Raw genomic sequence first — 13,899 nt, 5'->3', positions numbered from 1 at the left:
CTTCGCAGACTGCCTTCTGACTTTTCAGTTTTCATTGTCTCCAAGCAGACCCTAGAAATATTTCACACTGAAACAACTTTATATGCTACCTGAAAGACCACTGTAGTAGAAAAATGTTCCATCATTTTATGCTCTGATTTCCTAGTTAGATCAATCAGTGTGGCTATGTTCTTTGCATACTGTTTTACTTGTTTGATTTGTGATACTGGGAAGTGGAGGAAAAGAAGAAAGATATGCAGTGACGGCAGTCTGGGCATGTTTGTCTCCAATACTGTATAAGATGAATTTAATGGAACTTTATGGTCAATAGTATAGCAGCTTTAGAGTCTAAGGCATCCATAGCCAGGCCATAGCTACCGAGGGCATTCTAAAATGCAATCAAGCTAAGTAAATCAAGGCAATTTAAGTGTTTAGCAATTGTTTACACAGGGTATTTACTTTCTGCCTTTCCCTTGTGGTATTGAAAGTGGTTGGCTTATATGACTTTCTTCCCATGATCCTTTGTCACAGGTCCTAGTGCCACCAATCTCATAATAGGCTCCATCGCTGGTGCCATCCTGGTAGCAGCTATTGTCCTTGGGGGCACAGGATGGGGATTTAAGTAAGCAATGCCGCATGTCTTCTTCTCAGTGGCTCTGGCACTTCTCTTTTCTGCTTACATAACCAGGTTTTGAGTTCCTGCTACAAGATTCTAAGTTTTAGCTATAGACCTGTTAAAAAATCAAAGTCTTTATTCAGAAATGGGTTAGAAAAGAAGAAACATGAGATCAGTCATATCATCTTTAGGTAAGTAGAAAAACACGAAATGTGTAAAGAATTCACAAGTACTAGCTTGAGAACAAAGCAAAAGTTCTCTATTAAGAGTCCATGCCAGCTACTGGGAGCAAGAATTCTGAGACACACTTATATCTACACAGATAATCAAGGAAAATATGTGGGTGGAAATAAGTGGATATACATAGCTTGTTTCTGGTTTCTGTTTATTTTGTTTTTTTTTTCTAACCAGAGTACTGCTCAGCTCTGGCTTAAGGTGTTGCTGGGGTGTGAGCCTGGGACCTTGGAACCTCAGGTGCTCAAGCCTAGTTTGCAGAACCACTGTACCGTCTCCTAGTCCTCCTCATGTCTGTTGTACACTTGATAGTCTAGTGACGTTCACAAATTTTCACAACCTGAGTGACTGGTCATCGCTTTTCACATGTAACATATGTAGTTTTTGATTTGAAAAAATCTGCATTGTTTTAGAAAAACACATTTTAAAGTTTTAATTCCACAACTAACTGAGTTGGCTTCACATTGAGGTTTTGGTTTTGGTGGGGTTTTTTTGTTTGTTTGTTTGTTTTTTGCCACCAGGATTATTGCTGGGACTACCACCACTCCTAGTGGCCTTAATTTTCTTTCTTTCTTTCTTTCTTCCTTCCTTTCTTTCTTTCTCCCTTTCTTACTGTCTTTCTTTCTTCCTTCATTTTTTCCCCATTCTATTTTATTTGATAGGACAAAGAGAAATTGAGAGGGGAGAGACTAGAGAGAGAGAGAAAGAAAGAAAAAAACACCCACAGACCTGCTCCACTGCTCATGAAGTGTTCCCTCCTGTAGGTATGGAGCAGGGGCTCGAACCCAGATGCACTCAACCATGTGTGTCTGTCCCCCCCACACATTCAGATTTGAAATATGTGCCTTTGTAAGACATAATACTTTACAATGAACTGCTAATACTAACCTATTGATCAGGTTTATTATAATAGTGACTTTTTAGCTTAGGGTATATTTTGATTACCAAACTGAGTTTGTTTAAACAGACACACCAGATAATAACAAATAAACTTCTATTATGATAAAAATAGTGAACTTAATTTGCCCAGTTTGAATATTTACATACCTCAGATTAATTTGAATAATTTTTATCTCTTTTCATGCTATGACTTGAATACTATATCATAATTTATAGACAGGGCCTTATTCCCTGTGACAAATTTGCTTCAGCCAAACATTTTGAAGCAAATTTAAATGAAAAGTTGACCATTACTCAAATTCAAATCTACACTATCTTCATGTGGTTCCTCAATAATAGAGGAAGTTTTCTACTTGAATAATCACCTTAATTATGAACTTCATGTTATTTTATATCTGGAATCCCAAATTCGCTTTATTTAAACCAGCTAAAATTTATTATTTTAAAATGACATACAAACACAAAAGTGACATAAATAAATTTAACACTTTCTGCTAGTTATCATAGTAAGTGTTCATGAATAAGCCTATAGTCTTGTTTTGTTTTGTTTGGGGCTTAGAAAACTAGGGATCCAACTGAAGACTGTATCCCATAGTGGCTTCAACTTGGAAGGTATTGTCAAATGATACTGTTGTACAGAGATATATATGAAAGTGAATTTGTTTAGTAAAGTAATAGTTTTGGTGTCAGATTTCTTCCAAACACACACACACACACACACTAACACAAAAAATGGGCAACTCACATATTAATTTGTATATGATATTAATAAGATATCACTCAGAAAATGAATTATTCATTTGGCACCTTAAAAAAAGGACTTATTTTTGTTTGGACACAGCAAGTTCAAATAAAAACTTATTTGGATCTCATAGCTTTAAAAAGAAAAAGTGAGTTTGCGAAGGAGTAGCCCATGGTATGATGTTATTATTTAATAAAGTTGCCTTGAACTTTTTCATCAATCTGTCTTAAGAAAAATAAGTTTGACCCATGCTTAGAATGACCCCTCGTTGGCATTCAAAACTTATGTTTACAGACCTGGAAGAGTCTACTGTGCATTTATCCCGTGTAGCCACACACAATGCTAAATTTACCATTTCAGCATTTGGAGAAAAGAGGATTATCTGTAGCAGGACCTCAAAACAGTGGCCTGGCCTAGCTCACAGCTTGAATTGCATGTGTCTTTGGGGAAAGATGGAAAAGCCTTTATTGCTGTGTATATAAGTGGATTAGGCCCTGTAAAGATTGTTTATGTCTGGGAGCTCTGTCTAATCTTCGGAACAAAAGTATCAAAAAATTAAGGGGAGTGAGGAACAGCGTCAGCCAACCAAGAAGTGGGTGTGCTGTGACAGCTATGTTCTGCTGAGTTTAAGCAATGCCTCTTCTCATGCCCTGTCATCCTAATCATCACTAAGAAGGGAAGCACTGTATAATGGCACCCACTAGTGTGAAGTAAGTATATCATGCCCCCCCACAAAAAAAACTTTCTTAAACATGAAACTTTAGCAGCTCAATTTCTGATAAGGTGTTTCCTGCTACCTAGGAATGATCTGAATTTGCTTTAGGTTTTAATGGTAACTATCTGGCTTATACAAACCAGTAAATAACTATTTTACTGTTCAACAAAACGGTGCTGAGTTTAGTTTTTCTCATCACTAGGGATAATTGGAGATCATTGGTTTAGAAATTATCCCAACACTGCTGAGTTTTTTTTTTCTTTGAGTTCATAGCAAAGATAGAAGGGGTGCCTTTATAGAAGCAGACAGCTGAAAATGGCTTGTAAAAGAGACTGCTGGAAAGGACTATTAGAAATTCCTAGGGGACTGCGTGGTGGCACATCTAGTTGTGCAAACATGTTACAATGTGCAAGGACCCGGGTTCAAGTCTCCTGTCCCCACCTGCAGAGGGAATGCTTTGCAAGTGGTGAAGCAGGGCTGCAGGTGTCTCACTGTCTCTCCCTCTCTATCCCCTCCTTTCCTCTTGATTTCTGATTATCTCTATCCAATAAATAAAGATAATTTTAAAAAGTGATAAAATATTTAAGAAAAGAAATTTCTTCTGAAATCAGGTTATTACCAGCAGAGAAATTAGTGAGTTAACCTGAATAATTTGAGGATGCAAACCATTTTTATGAAGGAGAGATAGGTAAGCTGCTCAGAGGAAGTGTTGCCTTTTCCCTATCTCCCTTTTAAAGGTGTAACTCCTATAGTTTAGTTGCAGAAGTGTCATAGTTTGCATGACCTGTTAAGATGTTCATGAGAAATCCAGCAATGTTCTCACTCCTGATATCGTCTGCCGTTTCTTTATAGTTCTTTACTTCAACTATATTTCTTCTGAAGTGGGTGGTAAAAAGCATGAGTATATCTGTAAGTGTGCATGTATGGGTGAGTGTGTGCATGTTTGTGTGTGCAGTCATAACGAAGATTTATCAAGACCATTGAGATTTTAAACGGTAATGTGTGCTCGACGAAGTGCGTCACCCCACCGTCTCTAGGATCTTAAGTGAAGATAAATACAGGTGGTTTCTTTTTAGATTAATGAAGTTGAAAGTTTTGTCTAAATAAAGATGATAGTATTCCTGAGAAGGAAAATAATGCTTTACTTAGTCATGTATTCTTTCAGCATCTTCTATCATGTTGGGTAGTGGTCTGAGTATACCTGAGGAGATTCACATCAGCCCATCGTACATAAGTATAAAGATACTGAGGGATGACGTAGTCAATGAAATCCTAGTCTTCAGTCCCTTTTCTCTGTGAAAAGTGAACTTAGTAAACCATTGACATCCCAATGTGCCCAACTTTTCCCCATATCTGCATATAGTATTTACACTCACTCACCCCATACTCCTCCTTGTCATCACTTACACACAGGAAATAAAGCTATGAGTGATGGTGCAGAAAACTGAAAAGCTCTGTCTTGGTTGACTCATGAAGATTCAGAACTCTCATACTGAATAACAATACTATTTGATTGGATTACTTTTATTAGTGAGAAAAAATTCAAATAGATGAAGGATCATTTTAGTCGCTGCATTGTTCCCAATGTGACACATTTATTAATGGAAATTTCTTTTTTCTGAAAATGAAAAGGATTGAGAGTTACCTAGGATGTGGCTTTAATCTGACAGCCCCTTAATTTGAGTAAGGGAATGTAGATTTGAGTAATATAGTTATTTGCATGCACATCAAATATAACAACATCTTAGGTGATGTTTGTTTTAGATGATAAGAGAAAATCTTGGACATGACAATGGCATAGTTTGCTGCTAATTCAGATGACAGGATTTTAGGAAAAGTTTCAAGCTCTTGCCACCATGTAAGAGTGTTTTGGTCTATGGAATCTAATACCTATTTCTCATTATCATTCTTGCTCTCCATGAAATTCAGCGGTAGCTAGCAGTGGCCATATTGGTCTGGCACAGCTGTTCATGATATTACAAATGCTAGCTTAATAAATCAATATATTTACAATATAAGGCTTCTTCTCTTTGAGAAAGTACGTGGGTTATCAATTCTTAGGGAGCCTGATTGTAAGAGAATTTGTTTGGCCATGCTTTACTGAACTTGCTAGAGAAACTATGTTTATTTACTCACATAAGTAAAATTGGAAGGACCACATCTGGATCATCGCAGAGTCAGTAAACAGATTTCTTTGAATTTCAAGTTGTATGAAATTTGAAAGGAATTTAATATTGCTAACAGTATTTCCTGTAAAGAGTATTTTATTTTACTTTGGATTTTTGTAGAATTAGGCAACACAATGAACGTTAGCTAATCCTCCATTAAGGAGAATAACCAGAGTGCTGCTAATAGGAATTCCATGACTATACCCCACTGCAAAATAAAGAGATTAATGCCCCTAGTGCCTGTGAGTCCTGGGCTAGCCATTTCCTCACTCAGATCTTAGCAAGTGATAGCCATACTGGGATGGCCAGGAAGACTCAGTTTGGCTCAGTCTTCTTGGAGAGTCAGTTTAGTTTAAGGATTCCTGATGGTAATGACTCATCATGAAATGATTTTTTTAAAAAATGGGGCCAGTTTGTAGACAGCAGGTTAAGTGTATATGGTGCTAGGCGCAAGGACCGGTGTTAAGAATCCTGGTTCTAGCCCCCAGCTCCCAACCTACAGGGTCGGGGGTCACTTCACAGGCAATGAAGCAGATCTGCAGCTGTCTGTCTCTCCTCTCTGTCTTTCCCTCCTCTTGATTTCTCTGCCCTATCCAACAACAATAACAACAACAACAACAAGGGCAACAAAATGGGGAAAATGGCCTCTGGGAGCCGGGGGGGGGGCGGGGGAGGGAAGAAATGATTAAAAAAAAAACCTGATAGTGTAGATAAATACATGCCATTTAAGGAAGAGCCAAGGCTTCACAGCGCTGAGATGGCCAGTGTTTTATGACGAGCTTGGTTTGGCATCTAGATGTATATATAGTATTATATGGCTTATAGACCAAAGCATATGTTTTTCAGAAGTAGTGAACGTTTATTTTTTTTAAATGCTTAAATTAAAAGGCTTATGAATTATTATTAACAATATACAATGATCTAGAAATACTTGACAGGTAATGATGAGGAAGAACTACTCTCAGCATCCTAGCTTGAAGCTAAGGCATTCACAGGAAAAGATAGAGTTTGGCAAGTATCTATCTACCAATGGTAGTTGTACTTCCATCTTAAAAGTGAACAAAAGCAGACACAAGCACCTGCTTCTTTTACGTGTGCCAGCCAATGACCCATAGTAGTTTTATAATTCATTCTTTTTTAATATTTTATTTATTTATTATTAGGTAGAGACAGAAATTGAAAGAGGAGAAGGAGATAGAGAGAGAGAGGGAGAGAGACCTGAAGCCCTGTGTCACCACTAGTGAAGCTTTCCCCCTGTAGGTGGGGACCAGGGACTTGAACCTGGGACCTTATGCACTGTTATGTGTGTACTTAACCAGGTGCGCCACCACCTGGCCCCCTATAATTCATTCTTGAGGTGTGATCAAAGTCAGCCTTCTGTGAGAGGTTTCTCTCTATCCTCATCACAGGGTTCCAGTTTTCTGACGGAACATCACTAGATGTTGATACATCACTAGAGGAAATATGATGCTGGATTCTACTGTTAGTATTAATTTCCCCAAAAAATATGTTTTTACAAGGTGACTCTGCACTCTAATCTGAACTGAGAATATATAAATAACAATCTAAGTATCAAACATCAACCTTTAAAAGAAGTACATGCTTTTGGAAAGTGATGGGCCATCTGTATACCAGGGTAAAACAGAATTTTTTTGTTTCCATTTTAAAATGAGTTAAATGGTCATGAGGACCTTGGACTTGACTATTTATCTGACATTTCCTGAATCTAAGAAAATTTCAGTGTGGGCAACATTTGGCGTTTATATGCCCAATGCCAGCTGACTTGATCTTTGCATTCATTTAAATCAAGACGTGACTTTAACATTCTCTTGAGTCCAAACACTATGTCAAATGACCTTTGTGATTCCTTCTATATCTTCCTTCAAGGACTGTGAACATGGGTAGAAGTTGCAGATCCCATGTACTGAAGCAAAGTAATTCCATGATAGATGCCTTTTGGTCTCTCCTCTTCTTTCCCCAGACAGTATCAGCATTGCTTTTCTTTCAAAAATATTGACTCAGAAGGTTGAGAGGGGGTAGTGAAGTAAATTGACTATTGCAAACAGTCTACTACAGGGAAGTCATCTGTGTTATCAGTGAATCCCATGCATAAGCTATTAAAGAGGAGTGCAGAGTTAAGCATGAATATACGTATTTGATATTTCAAGAGGGACGAGTCCAAGTGATCATCTTGAGGCATGTTTTTATGCAGATTTTGAACAGTGTTATTTTAAGTTGCCAGTAGGGGAATAAGAACAGACTTTAACCTTTTTGATACTTAAGGCTGTCCAGGCAGCCAGCTGGCCATGAATGAGTAGGCAGGGGAATGAGGGATCTTGGGGACACGTTGGTCTCCGGTGTTGCATGATGCCTTGGTGGCAGCAGCGTTGCACTCGCCCCTTGTGTGGACTGAATGCATGAGCCCCCTTGCTTGATGCCCCACATAAAGCCAGACCATGGGGAGGTTGCAACCGATTTTCGTTGTTGCCTTGTAGTGTCTTACTGGTCCTTTCTTTTTCTCTCTTCCAACATAGGAACCACTTTTTAGGAGACTGGACACTGAGCAAGACATTTTAACTTGCTTAATCAACTAAGCTAAACTGCTGCTTTCGCTTAACTAACCCAATCCCGTGTCCATTCTCCTTTGAGTGTACTCTTTTACTGTGCACTCTGGTTTTCAACGTGCTCAGTATGAAAAATGCCATTTCCATAGTGGGGTGAGAGCTCACACCCCCAAGGCAGCAAGATAACTAAGTAGTGCAAACATTTCTGCCCTCTGGCAGTTGCTGATCACTGATACAGAACACTCAAGATCTGGAGAAACATAAACACAAAACTTTCAGGGGTTTTTTTTCAACCTCCAGACCACCCCCCTTTAAATGGGAGAGCCCTCTCTCGAATAATTTTCATCTGGTGGAAATTAATCATGTCATTCATGTCTTCCCAAGTAAGAAGTCAAGTGGATTACTGAGGTTTCCTATGCCTTAAAATGAACAACCTGAGGTTTCTTTTGACCCTTACAAACAGATCCACTTTGTTGGGGATATAAAAATACTGGGGAGTGTGAGCTGTTCTGTATTTCAATTTCAAATTACTTTGGAAAATCTGCCTTGGTGTGTGTTGACGGCTTTGCTCTGGAAGTAGTGTTGTCATTATCATCGCCCTCTCTCATCATGATCTAATTAATATTGTGGATTTTCTTCCCTCTGCTTGCACCTTCTATTGACGTACTCTGGAAGAAATGTCAAGAAGAGGAGGTTTGATCCTACTCAGCAAGGCCCCATCTGAGCCTGCTACACTGGAGGGGTGGCACCTTGCACTGAAGGATTCTGGGTATGACATTCTTGCTGCAACGTTGCCGGAACTACTAAGTGTATAAACAAGAACACTGGGTGGTAATGACTACAGAACTGAAGTTGGGGTGACAGGGACAGGGCAAAAAAAAAAACTGTTCTTCTTGGAAATAACTTCAAAGAACCCCTCCCATCATGTGTCAATAAATGAGGCCAAAAGGCCATGTTATAAAAAAAAGAACTATTTCAGAATATTTTTTTTCTCAGCAGGAGCAACAACAAAAATTAAGTGCAATAAAAGAACCATTAAAAATAGCAAATGACTTTCTTTTCTTTTCCTCAGTCTGCTGGCACTTAATATCTTCTGAATGAGTTGGCATGTTAATTTCTTTTCTTTTTTTCCTTATCAATGACATACTCCAGCGGCATGAAGATCTAATTTTCGAAAGGGTAAAAACTGCATGGCATATATACAACAAGCAGCTAGCAAGCCAATCCGCGGCAAAACCTGCAGCTGAATTCCCAAGACGAAGATGACAGATGAACATACGGAAACTACCTGTCCCTCACACCCTAGCCTAGACCAGACCACGAGCAACTAGCTCCACAGGCCTCCGCTCTTACTGATCCACTTTCCCCTCGTTTGGTTTTCTTGGTTTTTCTTCTCCTGGACTGAACATCCTTTGGAAATGGGAGCTGGAACAATGATGCTATTATATAGTTCTTTTATAAATGTAAATATGGAAATAAGGTTTTGACACATCATTTTCACTTGTCTCTTGAAATATTTTTTTCTTGACAGGTTCTATAAATTTGAGTTTAGTATCTGCTCCACATCTTTTTTTTTTCCCCTCCTTCTCTCTTCTGTCTCTCTTGTAACAGATAGTGGACAAAAAATGTTAGGCTTGCTTTAAAAGGACAGATGTAGCCACAGGTGCAGGGAATTTGGGCACAGGTGCAGTTTTAAAATGAGATGAAATGCTTGAAACCAAAATGGGGGGATGGGAAAAGCAACAAACAGCCCTTATTAAAAAATAAAACCATGTACATGCAAATATATATACTGTCAAGTCTCGAAAAGTTTTTGATGTCATTATAAACATATGTATATAACGCAAGAAAGTAGACACCCTCACAAATTAATCACAAAAGTGCCAAGCTCACGATTTTAGTTTTTGGTTTTGACAGTTTTCATTCCCTGTCTTAAATGTGAGGGGGGGGATAAACTTAAAGCCTTAAATAAAAATAAAATGTTTTTTAAATATTGAAAGCTTGGGAGGAAAGTTAAGCTTCCATTTTTATTACTGTCTACTGTTGTTAATATTGCATCCATGTTTCATCTTTATGCATATATATATATATATATATAGTAGAGCCCCACTATCAAATTGGGAGTGGAGACAGAAGTGGCTGTTACCTTCTTGTGAGCACTATCCTTGTAGGTTTTAATTCTGCATTGTGTTTTCAGAAACACCCATTCAAGTCCACAGCACATTGCTGTCTGTGGAATGTCGTCCTGGATTATAGTGGAGTTCTACTATAATATGTACAAAATTACCTCCTTTTCCATCTGGGTAGAGTAACAGGTATAATCTGGGTTGCCAAATCCATCCAAGTTTACTTCACTTTCATTGGTTTCAGCTTCAACCTATGGTCAAGACAACTTCTGTTCAAGTGTTAAGTAAATATGTAACTAGAGAATTTTGGTCCTGGCTTTGTTTTGAATGTGAAACCTTGTATATGATCTTTTCAGTGAGCATCCACTGAGAGGTAAGCTCTACAGAAGACACCCCCCCCCAAAGCTCATACTTTGCCCAGTATCCTCTTTTTAGCAACAGGACATGCAGTTGTCCTATCTACACCTTGATGACAACAAAAATCTGTTGCTAGATTTAGCTTTCAGTCTCTTTCCAGCAAGACTCAGGACACTAGTCTCACAACTTTTGCTCTGACTTCAGAAAGGATGTCCTTGAAATGTACTGAAATCAAGAGAGTCTTTTTCCTCCAAGGTATCTTTAATCGTGGAAGCAGACCAATTGTGAAGCAAAATTCTTACTCTGTATATGCTTCAACCCATTTTTTCCAACACTATTTGTGGAAGAGACTCCCCTTCCCCCATTTAATAGTCTGGGCACTTTTGTCAAAGTTTAGATGTCCAAAGGACTGGGGGTTTACTGCTGGCCTCTCAGTTCTGTTCCACTGGTCAGTGTGTCTATTTATGTTCTAGTACCAAGCAGTTTTGATCACAGTGGCCCTATAATACAATTTGAGATCTGGGAGTGTGATGCCTCCAGTTCTATTCTTTCTTCTCAAGACTGTTTTGGATCTTTGTATATGCTGTAACAGAACAGAACCTAACATCATATTCTCTTACTGCTTTCTCTGTATTAGGTGCTATACAGGAATGTAGTCTTTCTCTAGAGCTAGCTACGTTTATGTTGAGATGGCGAGGCTACCTGTAAGGTGTGCCAGCCTTAAGCTAGGTTTCAGCAGACACAGAGTGTATCTCTCTATCTATTGGCAGTGGCTCAGGGTGGAAAAAGTCTGGAGGAGACTCAGATTACTCAGTGTCTCTGCCTATCACTGCATCGTTTCTGTTTCTGTTGTTGGTTCCTACTCACCAGCAGATACTGTGAACTGCTGAGTACATTATAAGCATTTCACTGCTGTTCCTGAGGCACCAAGATGACTTAATAGACATAAACAAATAAAATCAATCAATCAATAAAACATGGTGGTTACAAAAACAAGTTAAAATCTATTGTAAACTTTTGAGCATTTCACAAAACAACATTGTAACTGTGCGATGTTATGTTTTAGATCAGACCACAGTGGTCCCCAAATATTATGTACATAAGGTAAATGTCAGTGTAACTTTTTGTTACGCTGGCAGTTTCATAGGTAACCACACCTATGCTCCAGTGCTGAATGATGTGTGCGCGTATGTAAAATGCACAAGCAGCCAGCTTGGTGTGTGTGAGTATGATGGTTGATGCAACCAACCCTGAATCATCAACCATGAACTATACTTACTTTGGATGACATTAGGTTCCGTAGTCTTACTCATCAGTGCTGTTTTTTGTTTATTTGTTTGTTTTTTGTTTTGCACTGGCTATTCATTTGCTGGCATTTTGTTTGTTTTTGTGGTGCAAATCCTCATTTTTTTCTTACTTTACTCTCAAAGCACAAGCATATCATCATTCAGTATTCCCCAATAAGAGCTAGTGTAAAGTGACGACAAGTTCCTATTCCACCTGCTATACTTTTCCTGCATTGATTAACAACACCTGGATCAGGAGACATACGCTGACTTCATTGCTCACCCCAGAATACTGCATGAGCCCACTAACCTAGAGCTACTCCTATTAGATAAATGAGCAGTACTCATAGGTGCATGTTATGAAACGTGAATCACATAGAGCTATGGGGTTTGACTGAACGGTTGTGTTTTTCTTTTTCTTTTCTCACTATGCAAAGATGGGAAATGCACAAACTTTTCAAAGACTCATGTCTAAAGAACTTTACAAATGATACTTGAACCCTGTCTGTAAAAGTCATCCCATTGTTGCGTCCACTGTTAACTCCATTTTTAAATGGTTTAAGTACTCAACCTGAAATTTTGTTTGAAGTTAATAAATTCATTCATATCTTGATGGCTGCCAGTGGATGGAGATTCAGTAGTCAGTGTAAGCGTCTTCTAGTCCAGTGTCTATTAATATTTTTGTTGCCATACAATGTTGTACCTTTATCCTTTGACCACTTTCTTAAAGCCTTTTCCTGTGTTCTCTTGTGTTGTTGATTAAATGGCTATATGCCTGATATCAAGAGTTCTAGCACTGATCTCTCCAATTCTCACTGAAAATTTATGCAGTCAACAGAGCTAATAAAATCTCTGATTAATGATAAATGCATTTCTGATTAGGATTCAGTTTTGTTGGATTTATTGGAAATGCTTTGTGTCGTATAAATAAGAGGGGAATTCACCTCATACTACTAACTTGATGTTCTTTCTTCAGTATACTTGCTCTTTGCTTAACCAGGGTATGGCTAGTATCATAGCCACACTTTTTTTTTTAATCTTCTCCAAGACTTTACTACTTTGATACTACTTTTTCAGATAGAAAGAAAAGACAGAGAGAGATAGAGAGAAAGCAGAAAAGATAGCACAGCATCAAACTTTCCTCCAGTGCAGTGGGGACTGGGCTTGAACCTGGATGGTGAGCAAAGAAAGCAGATGGCCTACATCCACATTCTGACCTAGTAGCAAATATAAAACCAAACTATAAAAAAAAAAGAAGAAAGAATGGGCATGGGTAGATGGCATAATGGTTATGCAAAGACACTCTCATGCTTGAGGCTCCAAATTTTCAGGTTCAATCCCCTGTACCACCACCAGCCAGAGTTGAACAGTGCTATGGTTAAAAAATAAAATTAAATAATAAATAGAACTAATTAGTTAACATAAATTCTGCTAAAACATATGGGAAGGCAGTTATTTCCTCATCTCAACGTGAAGTTGGTCATCAAGTAATCTTACTATTTCATGAATGTTTTCTCTTCTGAAGTTTCCCTTAAAGAGTCTCCTCTTCCAATGTCTGAACAGTCTTATGCATTTTTATATCCAATCACAATTTGTTTTTATGTCATTTTCTGCAATAAAAGAAATATACAAATACTTAAAAACATGCATGTTATACTTTAAGAAAGCATAGTAAAGTATCTTTACATTAGACCTGACTAGAATTAAATTTTTTTAATATATTCTGTTTCAGAATTGACATTGAAATTAGTTCAGCCCCGTGCTTCTGTAGTAACTAATAAAGGAGACTCAGAAACCATTTTTTTCCAGATAATAAAAAGAGTGAATCATCACACTACAATGTGCAAGGACCCAGGTGCAAGCCACCTGCAAAGGGAAAGCTTCACAAGTGGTGAAATAATTCTACAGGTGTCTTTCTGTCTCTCTTTCCTTACATCCCCCACTGTTCTCCATTTCTCTTTGTCTCTGTCAAATTAAAAATAAATAATAAAAATTAAAAAGTGTGCTTTTGAGTAAATCGTAATTTACTACATACATTTGGAGAGTACAGTTATATATATATATATATATACCTAAATTCACTTACCATCAAAGTTATACCACTCCCATTAAGAACATATCTATACACTTAAAATGGAAGTCCCAAGCGACTACTGAAATTTAAGCTAGCCAACCTTTCAGTTTATGTGCAAGAGTTAGGGACTTCTCCTTA

At 38.0% G+C, this 13,899-nt stretch overlaps 1 protein-coding gene across 3 annotated transcripts in view; it reads left to right on the top strand.

The window, feature by feature from the left end:
• Window positions 1–12,558, top strand: part of ADAM23 (ADAM metallopeptidase domain 23) — a 215,902-nt gene extending 203,344 nt beyond the window's left edge. The window contains exons 25-26 of one of the 3 annotated variants that reach the window (XM_007520191.3): window positions 511–601; window positions 8,594–12,558. In XM_007520191.3, the coding sequence (XP_007520253.1) occupies window positions 511–601; window positions 8,594–8,642 (140 nt within the window). In that variant the 3' untranslated portion in view covers window positions 8,643–12,558. Of the gene's footprint in view, window positions 1–510; window positions 602–6,292; window positions 6,433–8,593 lie in introns of those variants that run through there. The other 2 variants (XM_060194041.1, XM_060194042.1) reach the window with 2 other exon arrangements.
• The last annotated feature ends 1,341 nt before the right edge of the window (window positions 12,559–13,899 follow it).

Source organism: Erinaceus europaeus, chromosome 7 (assembly GCF_950295315.1).
Source record: "Erinaceus europaeus chromosome 7, mEriEur2.1, whole genome shotgun sequence".
NCBI lineage: Eukaryota > Metazoa > Chordata > Mammalia > Eulipotyphla > Erinaceidae > Erinaceus > Erinaceus europaeus.
Note: the sequence above shows the minus strand (reverse complement) of the source record. Positions and strands in the feature narration are given on the sequence as shown.